Genomic DNA, 14,274 nt, shown 5'->3' with positions numbered 1-14,274 from the left:
TGACATGTTCTTTTTTCATGCAACATTATGTCTGTGATATTAATTCATGTTGATGCATATGATTTTAGATGATTCATTTTCATTACTATCTAGCATTCCATTCTATTTATTCACTAAAATTTATTATCCATTCTTGAGTTAGTGTTTTTTTTCCCCCTAGGTTTTTATGCAGCTGCAAAGAGTACTGCCTTCTTGTACATTTTTCTGCATATCTAGTTGCAAGAGTCCCTCAATACCTGGGAGTGTGAAGGTTGAGCCTGAGGATCTCCATGTCAACTTTATATAATGTGGCAAGATGCTTTCCAGATTAGTTCAGTCAAATAAATTGTCCCGTCAACAGTTCATGAGTGTTTTCAAACGCTCCACCTCTAAGACGTAAAAAATAGTATCCTTTTAATTTTGTCAGGTTAAAATGTATCTCACTGCAGTTTCGGTTTGCATTTTTCTGATTGCTAAGGAGGGTGAACATGATTTTCATGTTTAGAGTCCACTAGTGTTTTCTGTAAATAGCCTTTTGCCCATTTTTTTTTTTTTGCTTGACTATTATTTGTAACAGTTCTTTGTTTATTCTGGAAACCAAACCTTTGTCAGTTACATGTGTTATTAATATCTCTCCAATCTGTGGCTTGTGTTTTCATCTCTTTGTGATTTCTTTTTGTTGTTGAATTTCTTAATTTGGTGGACTTTATCATTCTTTTATTTTGGGTATGCATTTTTAAATTTTTTGTAAAATATGCTCCCATAGCGTAAGTTCATAAAGATATACTCCCATGTTATTTATCAAAACAATGAACATTTAGAATTTTTCATTAAAGCATTTAATCCATGTAGAATTTATTTTTGCTTATGCTGTGAGGAAGGGTTTCAATTCACCTTACCTTCTATGGATAACCACTTACAGCAGAATAACTTATTGTATATTCCATCATTCCCTTACACACCCACAACAATGGCTGTCACATATTAAGTGCGTTATATGATGGGACTATTTTTAATCTTAGTATTATTTTCCATTTGTCTATTTATTTATGCCTTTTTTATTATCCTAAGTTATAAAATAATTGCATGAATGGTAGGGAAATCTTTTGTGATTTTAATTAGTGCTGCATTGAATACACAGATGATATTGCAGAAACAGGAATACTCTTACTTTTGAGTTTACTTATTCATTTTCATGGCATGCATCTCCACTTATTTCAGATTTTTACACTGTCTACTTCTAAAATTTTAATAATTTTTTTTATTAAGGTGTTGCTATTAATAGATTTGTTCTTAACTGTTTTATATCTTATGTTACTATTTATAAATGGTCTCTCTCTCTTTAAAAAATACAACCCAGCAACTGCACTACTGGGTATTTACCCCAAAGATACAAATGTAGGGATCTGAAGAGGTACGTGCACCCCGATGTTTATAGCAGCAATGTCCACAATAGCCAAACTATGGAAAGAGTCAAGATGTCCATCGACAGATGAATGGATAAAGAAGATGTGGTATATATATATATATATATATATATATATATATATATGCACACACACAAAATGGAATATTATGCAGCCATCAAAAGGAATGAAATCTTGCCATTTGCAATGACGTGGATGGCACTGGAGGGTATTATGCTAAGCGAAATAAGTCAATCAGAGAAAGACATGTATCGTATGTTCTCACTGATATGAGGAATTCTGAATCTCAGGAAACAAACTGAGGTTTACTGGAGTGGTGGGGGGTGGGAGGGATGGGGTGGCTGGGTGATGGACATTGGGAACAGTATGTGCTATGGTGAGCACTGTGAATTGTGTAAGACTGATGAATCACAGACCTGTACCTCTGAAACAAATAATATGTTAAAAAAAAAAAAAAGAAGAAGAAGATAGTAGGAAGGGAAAAATGAAGAGGGGGAAATCAGAGGGGGAGATGAACCATGAGAAACTATGGACTCTGAGAAACAAACTGAGGGTTCTAGAGGGGAGGGGGGTTGGGGGATGGGTTAGCCTGGTGATGGGTATTAAAGAGGGCATGTACTGCATGGAGCACTGGGTGTTATACGCAAACAATGAATCATGGAACACTACATCAAAAACTAATGATGTAATGTATGGTGATTAACATAACATAATAAAATAAAATTTAAAAAATATAGCTTTTAACTGTTGCTAGTATGTGGAAAAAACGGATTTTTTTATATTTATTTTGAATTCCGAAAACTTAAAACTTATTAGATTTTATTATTAATAATACATTCTCTCTCTCTGGAGAGAGAGTGGGGTAGGGAGAGAGAGAATCTTAAACAGGCTCCACACCAAGTGTGGAGTCTGATGGGGGACTCGATCTCACGACCCTGAGATCATGACCTGAGCCAGAATCAAGAGTTGGACACTTAACTGACTGAGCCACCCAATGGCCCTTGGGTCTTCCATTGAACTCGTCATCTGTTGATAATCACATTTTCCTCTTCTTTTCTCGTTCTCACCCTATTTTTCTGGTTCCATTGGCTGGTCAGCACAACATTGAATAGAAATGATGATGGCATTCATTTGCTTACTTACCAATTATGTATGCATTGGACAACCATAAGAATAGGATATGTGGTAAATACTGTTGGATTCCACGATTTCAAGGATCTATCGGCATCCCAAGATATCTGCAAGTCATTCTTCCAACCAGCAGCTAAATATCTCACCTGAGGAACCTGAAGTATGTAACCACTTCTCAGAACAAGGAAGATCTATGCTTGCTCTTTATGCGCCAGAGGTGTTTTATAGAAAGACCCGCATCACCTCCTGGTGGTCAGAGGGGCAAATTCACCAGCCGCCCTCTGATAATTGCCATCCCCTTCCCTGAAGTGAGTGGGGGTTGCCAGTCCTACTTGTGAAGGAGCAGCCAGGCACCTCAAGTATCAGAGCAGGACAGGGAAACAAGCAGCTGGCATGTGCCTCCACACCACATAGAATTGTTACTAGTAATTGGTACACATTTGCTCAGTTATTAACCTAATATTGTTTGATGGTTTATCAGTATAATTTGCCTGCTCAACCTTTTCTAGCCACCATTCAAGGTAAGTGGGCTCCTTAAATTTCTCTCCTAGATTCTCGCTCTTCTCTTGCTATATTCCATCATCGAGGGATCATATGCTCTTTCATTCTTCCAGTTATGCTAAATTATCCTGACTTTTCAGCTCTCTCCGGTCTCACCTTGTACTCACCCCCTTCTTCCCTCTTTGCTCACGCCAACTTACTAACTACACCTTTCATTAAACACACCAATTTCTTTCCTGCCTGAGAAATGTTGCACTGGGTCTTCGGGCCATGCTGGGCGGTTCATTATCCCCAGCCCCACGTAATTAACTCCAGTTCATCTTTGGGATGTCATCTTAAACATGACTTCCTCTAGGAACCTGCTCTGTGACTCTATTAGGTCTGCCTGTGTCATAGGCAGAGGCAGATGGGTCCACACAATACCCTGCCCCTGCCTGATGGATACAAGGGCAGAGACCCCAGGTCACAACAAATATTTTTTCCCATGACTTTGAAACTTCAACAGAGACCTAGAGACAAAAGGTAGTGGTTGCTGAGGCTTTTTATGCCTGTCTTTCAGAAAGAAGATGTATGAGCTCCTGTTGCTTAGGAACACAGGGCTAGGGTTTCTGTTCTCATTAAACTGGTCAATTGTCTTTCTTCTCATCCGTCTGAGCTCATCCAGTATCCAGGCAACCAATTCCCTTTAATATGTAAGGTGGTGTTTTAGAGGCCTTTTTCTCCTGTATCAGATTTACTTTCCTTTTATTTTTTAACAGCTTTATTGAGATATAATTGGTGCACAAAAAACTGCACATATTTGATGTATAGAGTTTACTGAGTTTGGAGACCGGCACGTGCCCATGAAACCGTCATGACAGTCAAACTAATAGACATATCTGTCACTTCCAAAAGTTTCCTTGTGTCCCTTCACTTTGTTTTGTTTGGTTTTGGTTTTGTGGCAAGAACACTTAACATGAGACCTATCCTCTTAACAAAATTTGAGGTGCACAGTGAAGTATTGTTAAGTGTAGGTACCACGTTGTACCACTCTGTTGTATAGCAGATCCCAAGCAAGTCTTCATCCTGCATAACTGAACTTTATATCAGTCCAAGTCCCCATTTCCTTCTTCTCATAGACCTTGGCAATCACCATTCTACTTTCTGCTTCTATGACTTTGACTCCTTTGCCTACTTCACAGAAGTGGGACCATGTTTTATTCGTGTCTCTGTGACTGGCTTATTTCACTTAGCATGTTCTCCAGCTTCATCCATGTTGTTGCAAATGGCAAGATTTCCTTCTTTCTTTAGGCTCAATAATGTTCTATTATAAGTATACACCACATTTTCTTTATCCATTTATCTACTGATGGACATTTGAGTTCCTTCCATATTTTGGCTGTTGTGAAGAATGCTGCAATGAACATGGGAGTGCAGAGGATCTCTTCAAGATCCTAATTTCAATTCTTTTAGAAATATACCGAGAAGCAGGGTTGCTGGGTGCTATGCTTTCCATAGCAGCTACACCGTCAATTGTGTACCAGGGTTCCAATTTCTTCGCATCCTCCCCAATATTTATCTTTTGTTTCTTTAATAATAGTCTTGTGAAGTGATAGCTCATTTTGGTTTTGATTTGCATTTCCCTGATGATGAGCAGTCTCAAGCACATTTCCATATAACTGTTGTCCATTTACATGTCTTCTTTCCATGAAATGTTTATTCAAGTCCTTTGGCCATTTTAAAATCAGGTTATTATTTTTATTTGCTATTGAGTTGTATAGGAGTTTCTTATATATTTTTATATATTAACAGCTTATCAAATATGTGGTTTGCAAATATTTTCTCCAATTCCATACAAAGCTACAATAATTAAAGGGTATGGTACTGGCATAAAGACAGACATATAGACCAGTGGAACAGAGTAGAGAGCCCAGAAATTAACCCACTTGTACATGGTCAACTGATCTTCAAGAAGGGTGCCACAAGGGGAAAGGCCAGTAAGTGGTATTTCAATAAATGGTGTTGGGAAAACTGGATATCCACATGCAAATGAATGAAAATGGACCCCTATCTTGTACCAGGCTTAAAAATCAATTCAAAATTAATCGAAGACTTAAACTTAAAACCCCAAACTATAAAACTTTAAAGAAGAAAACAAGAAAAGCTTGTTGATTATGGTCTTGGCAATGATTATTTTCTTTTATCGGCCTAAAAGAGCTGACAACAAAAACAAATATGGACAAGTGGGATTACATCAGAATAAAATGTTTGCTTTCCTTTTAAACAGTGAATTAGAAGTTTTATGCCACTAAGAAACTTAAAACTGCCTGAGAGATTTTTCTACAGGCCTTTCAGTTTCTACCCAAGACAAAGTAAGAGGGAATATTTCAAAAGTCTGAGCCATCTCTACCCTCGGCCCTTCGAGGATAGTGAACCCAGGTACTTAAAATCGAGTACCTGCTTCAAAGGTGGATGTTACTTTGATTGATTTCATGAACATTTCTGGAGCAGGGAAAAATTGACAAAGATAGCATCTTATCATAATTTCATTAATTATTTGAAGTGGTTTTATTTTACGACTCTATTCTTTCATGAGACTACAAATATAGTCCCCTCAAAAAATAATTTAGATTGAGATCTTTCAAAGGATCTTGTAAAACAGTTTTTGCCCTATATTTTGTTATAAGGAGAAAGTAATGTCTCTGGTTAAAAGGACACATGGATCTTGATGTAAGGTATTTAGGAATACTATTTAATTTTTTTCTTATACTTTCTTAAAAGGAGGATAACCATTAAATATATATAATATCAGGGACTTCAAATTCTCAAGGGAGTATGTGATCAAGAGTCACCTGAACTAAATTAACCAGAGTCCATTTTTGTTAGAAAAAACCAAAAAAGTCTTAACTGATTTTGAAAAACAGTACCAGAGAGTAGATTACAGATAAAAGGCACTCAGATATTTAGAGAGTGTTTTAAATTGACTATTGGTCAGTCTGAAGTAGTCAGAGGGCTTTCCATATTCCCGAATGGAAAAACATCTGTAGGGGGAGGAGGTTGTGAGGGCGCCAAGCCAATGCTTGGCGTTAGCCAACGCCTGAGTTAGGGTAGATACCGCAGCAACTGGGTTGAGACTCCGGTCAACTAGTCCTGGAAATTTTGCGTGACATTGAGTTCCAGGTCCAGTTGATTCACAGCCTCTGCAGATCTCTCATGTGTGAGGTCAGAAATGACACGCAGAATGGGCGTATCCAAGGATACAGGAGACTTAAAGGACCTGACTTCCTAGAAACCTGTGGAATTCTCCCCCTGACGTGTGTGTGTGTTTGGGGCAGTCGTGAAAAAAACCTAGGTTTTATAATTTTTAGCCCAGGGATATCTCCATGTCAGTTGGCCACTTTATAGGGCCCAGGTCCGTTCCCATCTTGCTGGTTCTCAGACACTGTGCCTCCTCCACACTCTACTCAGATGTGCTCTCTCTCTCTCTCTCTGTCACACACACACACAGATGTCTCAGTCTGTGGTTTTTCTCCCTCCACCGGGCCCCGGGGGTTGGGTGAGGTGGGGCCGAGGGGGCTGTTGCCAGGGCTCTTGTCTGGGTCCCCCACCTCTGCCCAGCGCTGTGTTACTAGCGCCGCAGAAGTAGAGACTGCTGTCCGCAGGACTCGCACTCGTCACCGTCAGAGTGAAAAATGTGAGGTTTACACGGCTGATGGGAAACTTGGCCGCAGGGAAATCTCGCTCATGGGTGGCGCCGGAGCCCACGTTCGAGGTTGCCATCAGCGTGAGGCCCTGTGTCGGGAGTTGACGATACCCAAACACGGTGTAGGCTTCAAAGTCCACCGCACGGCACTGGGTCGGCACAGGGGCGCCGCTCCTGCAGATGACTGCGCCTGGATCTTGGGAGACCAGAGCACCCAGCCCAGAGCCTGCCGCAACAGAGGTCGGGGAGGTGACGGAGGCCAAAGGAGCCGCCAGACGCGCGCACAAGAGGCCAACGCACAGCCACACTCCCTCGCCTTTCGCCCAGCTCCCCGAGATTGCTGCTCTTCTGTGAAATCTCCCTGCTAGACGCCCTACGACCATAATCCCCCATCTCCCCTGGCTGGTGACGTCTCACCCTACCCTTCAGACCCCCAGAGAGCGTGGACGTCCCCTCTCATTGGGATCAGCATAAAAAAGTCCCCAATCTCTGGCTGGCACTTCGCGCACGCCCGTGCACACACACACTTGCCCAAACTTCTCAGATAATACGGTTCATACTGGGCCCCAGAGCAGCAGAAGCTTCAGCATCTTCAGGTGTTGGCCTCATACCACACCTCGCTCATGACAGGTGTATGACTATCCTCTTCCTTCTCCCTTTCTCCACCCCTAGGAGGGTGGACCACCGTTTAGGTAATCCGAAGGCGCTCCAGTCCGCCCGCTGGTGATGATTTTCTTGCCAGTGGCGCAGGGTCCATTGCTCTTTCTATCAAAGAGCCCCACACACATGGCTGAAAGGGGCCTCAGATGTTCTAATTCTACTCCTAACTCTATAGAACATGCACTAAGACCCAGATCCTTGAAATGACTTAAACAAGTTTCTTAGCTTTATTCAAGAGAAAGGCTATATGTTGGTGTAGTAAATGAAATTACAGTCAGTTCTTTATTTCTGTAACGATCCTCGGAATAACCGAGACAACTCATGACTGTTAATCACTAGAACTATGGGTGAGCCTAAGAAATCCTAGGCTCTAAGTTCAATGTTTCTTAATGAATAATAAAGTTGTTGTGAAATTATTTTTCTCACATACTTTTTTCTGTTTCCTCAGAATCCTGGAATATTCCCTGAGTTTGCATACAATTAGCAAACTGGTTTCCTGGCTTGTTTAATTTACTACTGATTGCTTCCAGTGTAATTCTGAATTCAGAAATTTTTTTACTGTAAGCAAGAAATGTTATAACTCTTTGATTATATTTTTCTGTAAATTGCTCTTCCTCGTTAACAGATACAATGGCTCCTCAAATCTTGCTAAAGAGATTTGGTGATATTTTGATTTTTTGGACTTTCATTTCATACAATTACTCTTTATAACTTGGTCATGGGGATAGAGGTTATTATGAAATTTCACAGCTAAAAAGTTCTTTCTAGTATCAGGGCCACTCTGAAAAAGTAAATGGTTCGATAGTGTTAGAATGGATGTTTAAAAAATCATGTAAAGTCCATATTCTTTGTTTTATAAATTCTTCAACTGACAGGAGGAAATCTATATCCCTTCAGGTTATGTCCAAGATAATAAAGAAAAATGAAACTGTCTCCTACTGTGCTCCCTTTAATTTCCTCTCTCTCACTGGACAGATGGCCTCACCCATCCCATTACCTCTGGAATATGGCTTGTACCCAGGGAACAGAGAACGCTAGAGGCTGTGTCTCCCACTGGTCCATGACTGTATCGATGGCTCAGGAAATGATTGATCTGGAGGTATCGATGAACATGGTCTGGATGAAGTGAAGCATCTTAGATCCATCCCATTCCTGATGGTTTCTTTACTATTGTCAGAGGACATCAGTTGCAATGAGGGCTAGTGCTCATCATACCACATTTCAGGATTGTAAATCCTATTCGTAGGTTAGTGTCTCTTTCCCATTTCTGTTTCTCAGTACTTTGGTCTCTGCGTGAGTCAAGCTTCCACAGAATACATGGGAGAAGAAATCCAAAGCTAACAGTTCAGGAAGGAATACAAATAAAATGCATGAAGCCCAAGATTATATGTAATGGTCAGGGACTCCCCATATTTTCCCAGAAATTGCTTGTCCTGGGAAACACAGGGCCATACAGGAGAACAGGCTGAGGTTCTTAAATGCTTCCAAGAATATTTAAAAATACATAACATAATAAGATAAAATTAAAAAATTAAAAATATTTACAGATAAAATATATATTTATTAATCCAGCATTTCTAGTTGTATGCAGTGGGCAGGATAGTCTGAATAATACAGAGTCATTCATTTCTGCAAGCAGAATTATGTGATCAAATAAATATTTTTAAACAAATGAAGTCTCAAGAATTAACACCGCTTGCCTTAATTTGATAGATAGGTGTCAGACCTCAAAGGGAGAAACCATACAGAAAAATGAGCGTTTGTACAGTAATACTGATCTCCTGTCTGCTAATTAATCATGCAAATGTTTCTCTCAAGCCCAACTCTCCCTCCTAAGCACCAACCAAGCCTACTGGGTATTTTTTTTTCCAGTTTTTATTTATTTATTTTTAGTAATCTCTATACCCAGCACGGGGCTTGAACTCACAACCCCAAGATCAAGAGTCCCACACTCTTCTGACTGAGCCAGTCAGGCACTCCCCTGCTAGGTATTTCAATGCAGGTATCCAAGGAAGGTCCACTAGAACTAGAAACTCAGATGTGTTCAATACCCTCGCTCCACTCATTCTTCCAAATCATCTCCTATTGCCATATTCCAGGGGTGGAGGTGACCATCTTCATTCCTGATTTTATCTCATCACTCCCTCCTGCCAGTTCCTTAAGCTGTATCACTGTGGGTGCTTGTCCACCAGGTGAAATCTGATTCATCATTTGAGTTTCAGCTCATGGTTTTGCCTTCTCTCTGAAGCCCTTCCTGATGCCACCAGACAAAACCAGCCATGTTATTTCCTATAGCCCACTAACATCTCTGATTAAGGCACACATTATAGGAAACCTGATCACCATATTTGTCTTCTACACATTTTTCTTCCTGCTTGGCTTCTATTATTCTGAAGGAAGGGACCATTTTCCGTTCACTTTGGTTTTCCAGTATTTGGTAAAAAGAGCTAGGATGTAAAATTAATATATTTTTTCTTTTGTCTATTCTCGTTCCTCCTCCTCCTCCACTCTCTCCTCTTCCTCCACTCCCTCCTCCTCCTTCACCCCTTCCTTTTCCTCCTCCTCCTTCTCCTCTCTCTATTTCTCCCTCTCTGTATCTCTGTCTCTCTCTGATGTAGATAGATATAGAAATAGATGTAATTCTTAAAACCAACAGAGTGGATTGCCAAGGTGTTGTCCCATTCCACAAAGCACGTTGATGGCAGCTGCTGTTTTGGGGTCTGGTTGAGGTGGAGGAAAGCATGCAGATCAGAGCACTGAATACAGCAAAACCCTGCCGCCTGGTGGGAAATCCGGGCTCGAGACACATTTCTGCATGGAGGGCACGTGGCTGGGCTTCACTGTGTCTCTACTACTGGCACAGAGATATAGAGCTGTCTGGTTCTTTCGAATCGATGTCACAGTGAGGGAGAAGAATGCTTTCTTCTCCCGAGAGGCACTGTAGGCTTCAGGCATGTCTCCTTTCTGAATATCATTTTCTATCAGCGAGTAGTAGATCAGTCTCAGCCCTTGCCCTGGGTCCTGTCGGTACCAGTACATAGAGTCATGATTAAAATCCTGTTCACATTCCAGAGTCACCTCTCGTCCTTCCTCTCTGAACAAGTATTTTGGGGTCTGAGTGATTCCACCATCCCGCTATGCCTATGGAAGAAAGAGAGGCTCTAGAAACACAGCCCAGGAAGGTGCTTACTGCTTAGGTCATGGGGGGCAAGGCTTAGACCTGGAGCTTTGCATCCTTGGGACAGGAATTTGCTCCCCAACCCAACCCCAGGACTCACCTGCTCCGAGGAGACAAAGAGCCATACAGCAGATCACCTGATTACCCATAATGGGAAGGGGGACTCCTTGCAGCTCTAAGCACCCCCTGGAAGACAAATAAGGAAAGAAACTTAGCTCTGGGGATCCCCTGGCTTAATATGCAGAACTTGTCTGAAGGCTGGAATGGATAGTTGGAAAGGATCCCAGAGATACTCCAGACGGGCTCCCTAACTTTGCAGATGAGGAGATGGACAGGGGAGCTGAAGCACTTGCATCCCCTTGGGCCTCCATTCCCAAACTGCCTCCCCCTGGGCTGAGTGAGTGGGCAGTTTCAGGCCAGAGTCTCTCCGATTGGCCGCCGCTTCTACCTTCTCAGTTACTGTATGGTTCCTTTACTCTGGGACCGCCTGTAGACACAGGTCATACAAGAACCTAGAATTCATTTTTAATCCCATCACTGGGGCACATAGTGCCCCACTCTCATCTATCCTGCATGCATGCCAAACTCTGACTTTCATTGGACCCCTTCTCCCTGGCTGGTTTGACTTCTCTCTGTCATTTTCATTCACTTTCATGTCCCCATGCCTTTCTTCAATTCCCTTACTAATTTTCCATTTGAGTTTATTCTAATTTGGGTATCTTTTCACCTATTCTCCATTTCTTAGATAATTTTTTTCTTTTTCTTTCCTTTCTTCTCTGAGTTTAATCAACTTTTTCTTTCATTTGTTTCTTAACTTCTGGTTATAGGTGGGTTATCCTCTCTCTACCTGCTTGCTTGAGTGTATTTAATTCCATTTGGAGCGTAGACTTATATTTTCTTCTGACTCATGGTCATTTTTGGAGGAGGGAGTCCGTGAAAAGTGTGTCTGTGGGATTTGCTCTATTCTATGGATTTTACTTTCCTCTTGTTCATTTTTATGATGTTGTGGTGTTTCACACACTACCCAGCTTAATGGCATCCTTTCCCACTGTTCTGGCAAAGCCCAGGTTGGGTTGGTTGCTTTGGTAGCGTGGTTGGTCGGCATTCATGGTGGAGGTGGGGCAGGTCCCCTCAGTCTGTGACTGTCTTTCGTTTTGCAGGAAAACTCCAAGTTCTCTTAGAAACTTTTTCTTCTTTTTTCCCTTCATTACCAAATTGCAAATGGACCCTTTTTGCTTTCTTTTGGCCATTTTTTCCTCCCTCAGAAGCTATACGTTTGGAAGACTACACTTTAAGTTACGTGCCTAGTGCTTCACATGGAGTGTGCTTTTGAAGTTTCCTGCAGTCCTGCTCAGGGGCGTTCTTCTCAGGGTGTCTCCCCGCCTCCCTGCTGGCCCCCAGCCACTATCCTCCTCCATCCTAGCAGGGAGGGGAGGGACTGGAGCCTGTGGAATAATTTCAGAAAATCAAAAGGCAGAAACAGGAAACACAGTGTAGTGACATGGTTTATACTCCATCCTGGTGAGGGCAATACTTTTCTGTAGGTTCCCAATGTTTGTTGAGTGATGAGAATTAAAAAAAAAAAAATTCACTGAGATAACAAAAAGTTGAAGTGATATGTTTCTTTTTTAAATCTTTCTTTTTTTTTTTTTTAAGTAGACTCCACACCCAGCATGGAGTGCAATGCAGGGCTTGAACTCACGACCCTGAGATCAAGACCTGAGCTGAGGTCAAGAGTGGGATGCTTAACTGACTGAGTCACCCAGGTGCCCCCAGGTGATATGTTTCTAATTAAAAATCTTTCTCCTAAATTCCAGACAAATCTATCCAAGTCTATTTCTACCACCTTTGAGGATCCTATAGCAGTTCTTCATCCTGGCATCCATCCTTGTTGCATAGGCACAAGGCAAGGGACAAAGCCAGGATTATTCCAGAAAGAATAAGAGGCAGTACAGCTTGGTATAAAAAGCACAAGTAATTGAGCCAGACAAATCTGGGTTTGTATTTTCTCTCTCTCTCTCTGAGTTTGAGAAAGGAAAATGAACTCCTGGAACCATATTTGCTTTTGCTCATGTTGAAAATGAAAAAAAAAAAAAAAATTCCCTTTGCTTGATTGTCTTAGATGATTAAATGAAATTCTACATTGAAGGCATGTAATAGAGAACTTGAAATAGAGTATTAAGTGGAGCAGAGAGAACTTTTCCTCAATTAATATTTAACCTGACAAATGTCCAGTTTTAAAACACTTTACCCTTTTCTGGTTGACAGTCTTAGTTCCTGATCATGGGCTGGGATGTCCCCTGAAACTTCTACAGCCCTCCCCTATTTCCATGCTCACCCTGCAAAATGCTTTCTAGCTCATTTGTTCTCCAATCAAACCACATATCCCCTCCTCTCCCCCAGGCCACAGCTGTTTCTGAGGTGGGGCCTGGAAGATGTTTGTGCATTGAGAGGATGGGATTCTGCACTGATGTGGATAAGGAGCTGGCGCAGAAGTACACTGCAGAGTCTCCCAACTCTGCCATCTGGATATTTAAGATGCTGAATCCCTCTTGGGAAAAATCAGTAGAAAAGCGGTTTTTTGGCATTCCTGAGTTGTCTATGGTCCTTTTATTCTGGAGGGAAACCATGAATTTCAGACCTTCTCCCAGGGGCTGCTGATACCAGTAAAAATAACTATGTCCTCTCTCAGGGCTGCACGTCAGGTTTGCCTCCTGTCCCGTCCTTCTCACCAGGTGTCTCGGGTTCTGGGTGACGCCAGCATTCATGGGACCTCAGAGGAGAAGAGATTACGTGAGACAGAGTCATAATGGTGGAGGGAGTGAATGCCTTACAATGCAGCAACCCCAGGTGAGCTCAAATATCTTTCAAGTCTCCTGTGTTCATGTAAAAATTCACATGAATTTTGCTTTTCACTCCATGATGCAATTATTCATTCTCATTTAAATGTCAATACCTTTCAGAAGATTGTTGGGCAACGTGAAGGTCCAGGGCCTATCTGAGGCACAGCTCTAAAACCACAGACAAAGCCCAGTGATGCTGATCTGTTAGTCCAGAACTCACCTGCCCCCAGGAGCCAGACGACCACCCAGCAGAGGAGTCTGGTGCCCATGGCAGAGAGAGCATGAAGAGGACCCATATGCAGGACCCAGGAGGCATGCTCATGGCAGTTGCTCAGGGAGCTAGACCTCAAAACTGCCTCCTCTGAGGCGGGTCTTCCTGTGAGGTCACCATTTCCAGGGGATCCTGTTGTCTCTAGACCTTATCTTGTACATCCGTTGAAAGGCACATCTTTTTTTCTTTCCTGTAAACACATTCTGGCCTCATATGTGTTACTATGGGGACAGTGTTGTGAGCTACGTGGAGCGACAAATACCTTCATGATAGGTCCCGGCTTTCTGAAACATTCATTTTCCCCACTCCCCTCTCTACTTCTTCTTTTGTTCTTTTATTTCCCTATCATTGGCTCATATCATCCTCCCATTTTCTGTTTTTGAGTAGAGGCAGTGACCAGGTATGATATCTAGGTACACACATTGAGAAATAAGGAAGTGGAAACCAGGGTTGCTGGTGAAAAAATTAGAGATAGGAAATGTCTTCCTCCTCCTCAGCTAAGCAATGGTTTCAAGCATCTAGAGGGAAGCTTATTTTATGGTTTATAATTTACTTTTCTCATCTTTTGTTATTCTCCCTGAATTTTTGATATAAGTAATTCA

At 41.7% G+C, this 14,274-nt stretch overlaps 1 gene segment (V, D, J or C); it reads right to left on the bottom strand.

Moving 5' to 3' along the window:
* The window catches only part of LOC118020578, a 103,021-nt gene that overhangs the window by 68,491 nt on the left and 20,256 nt on the right, over window positions 1–14,274 (bottom strand). The window contains 1 exon segment of the C gene segment in view: window positions 7,332–7,340. Within this exon segment, the coding sequence occupies window positions 7,332–7,340 (9 nt within the window).

Source organism: Mirounga leonina, unplaced genomic scaffold (assembly GCF_011800145.1).
Source record: "Mirounga leonina isolate KUSES-001 unplaced genomic scaffold, KU_Mleo_1.0 Mir_174, whole genome shotgun sequence".
In the NCBI taxonomy this organism is placed as follows: domain Eukaryota; kingdom Metazoa; phylum Chordata; class Mammalia; order Carnivora; family Phocidae; genus Mirounga; species Mirounga leonina.
Note: the sequence above shows the minus strand (reverse complement) of the source record. Positions and strands in the feature narration are given on the sequence as shown.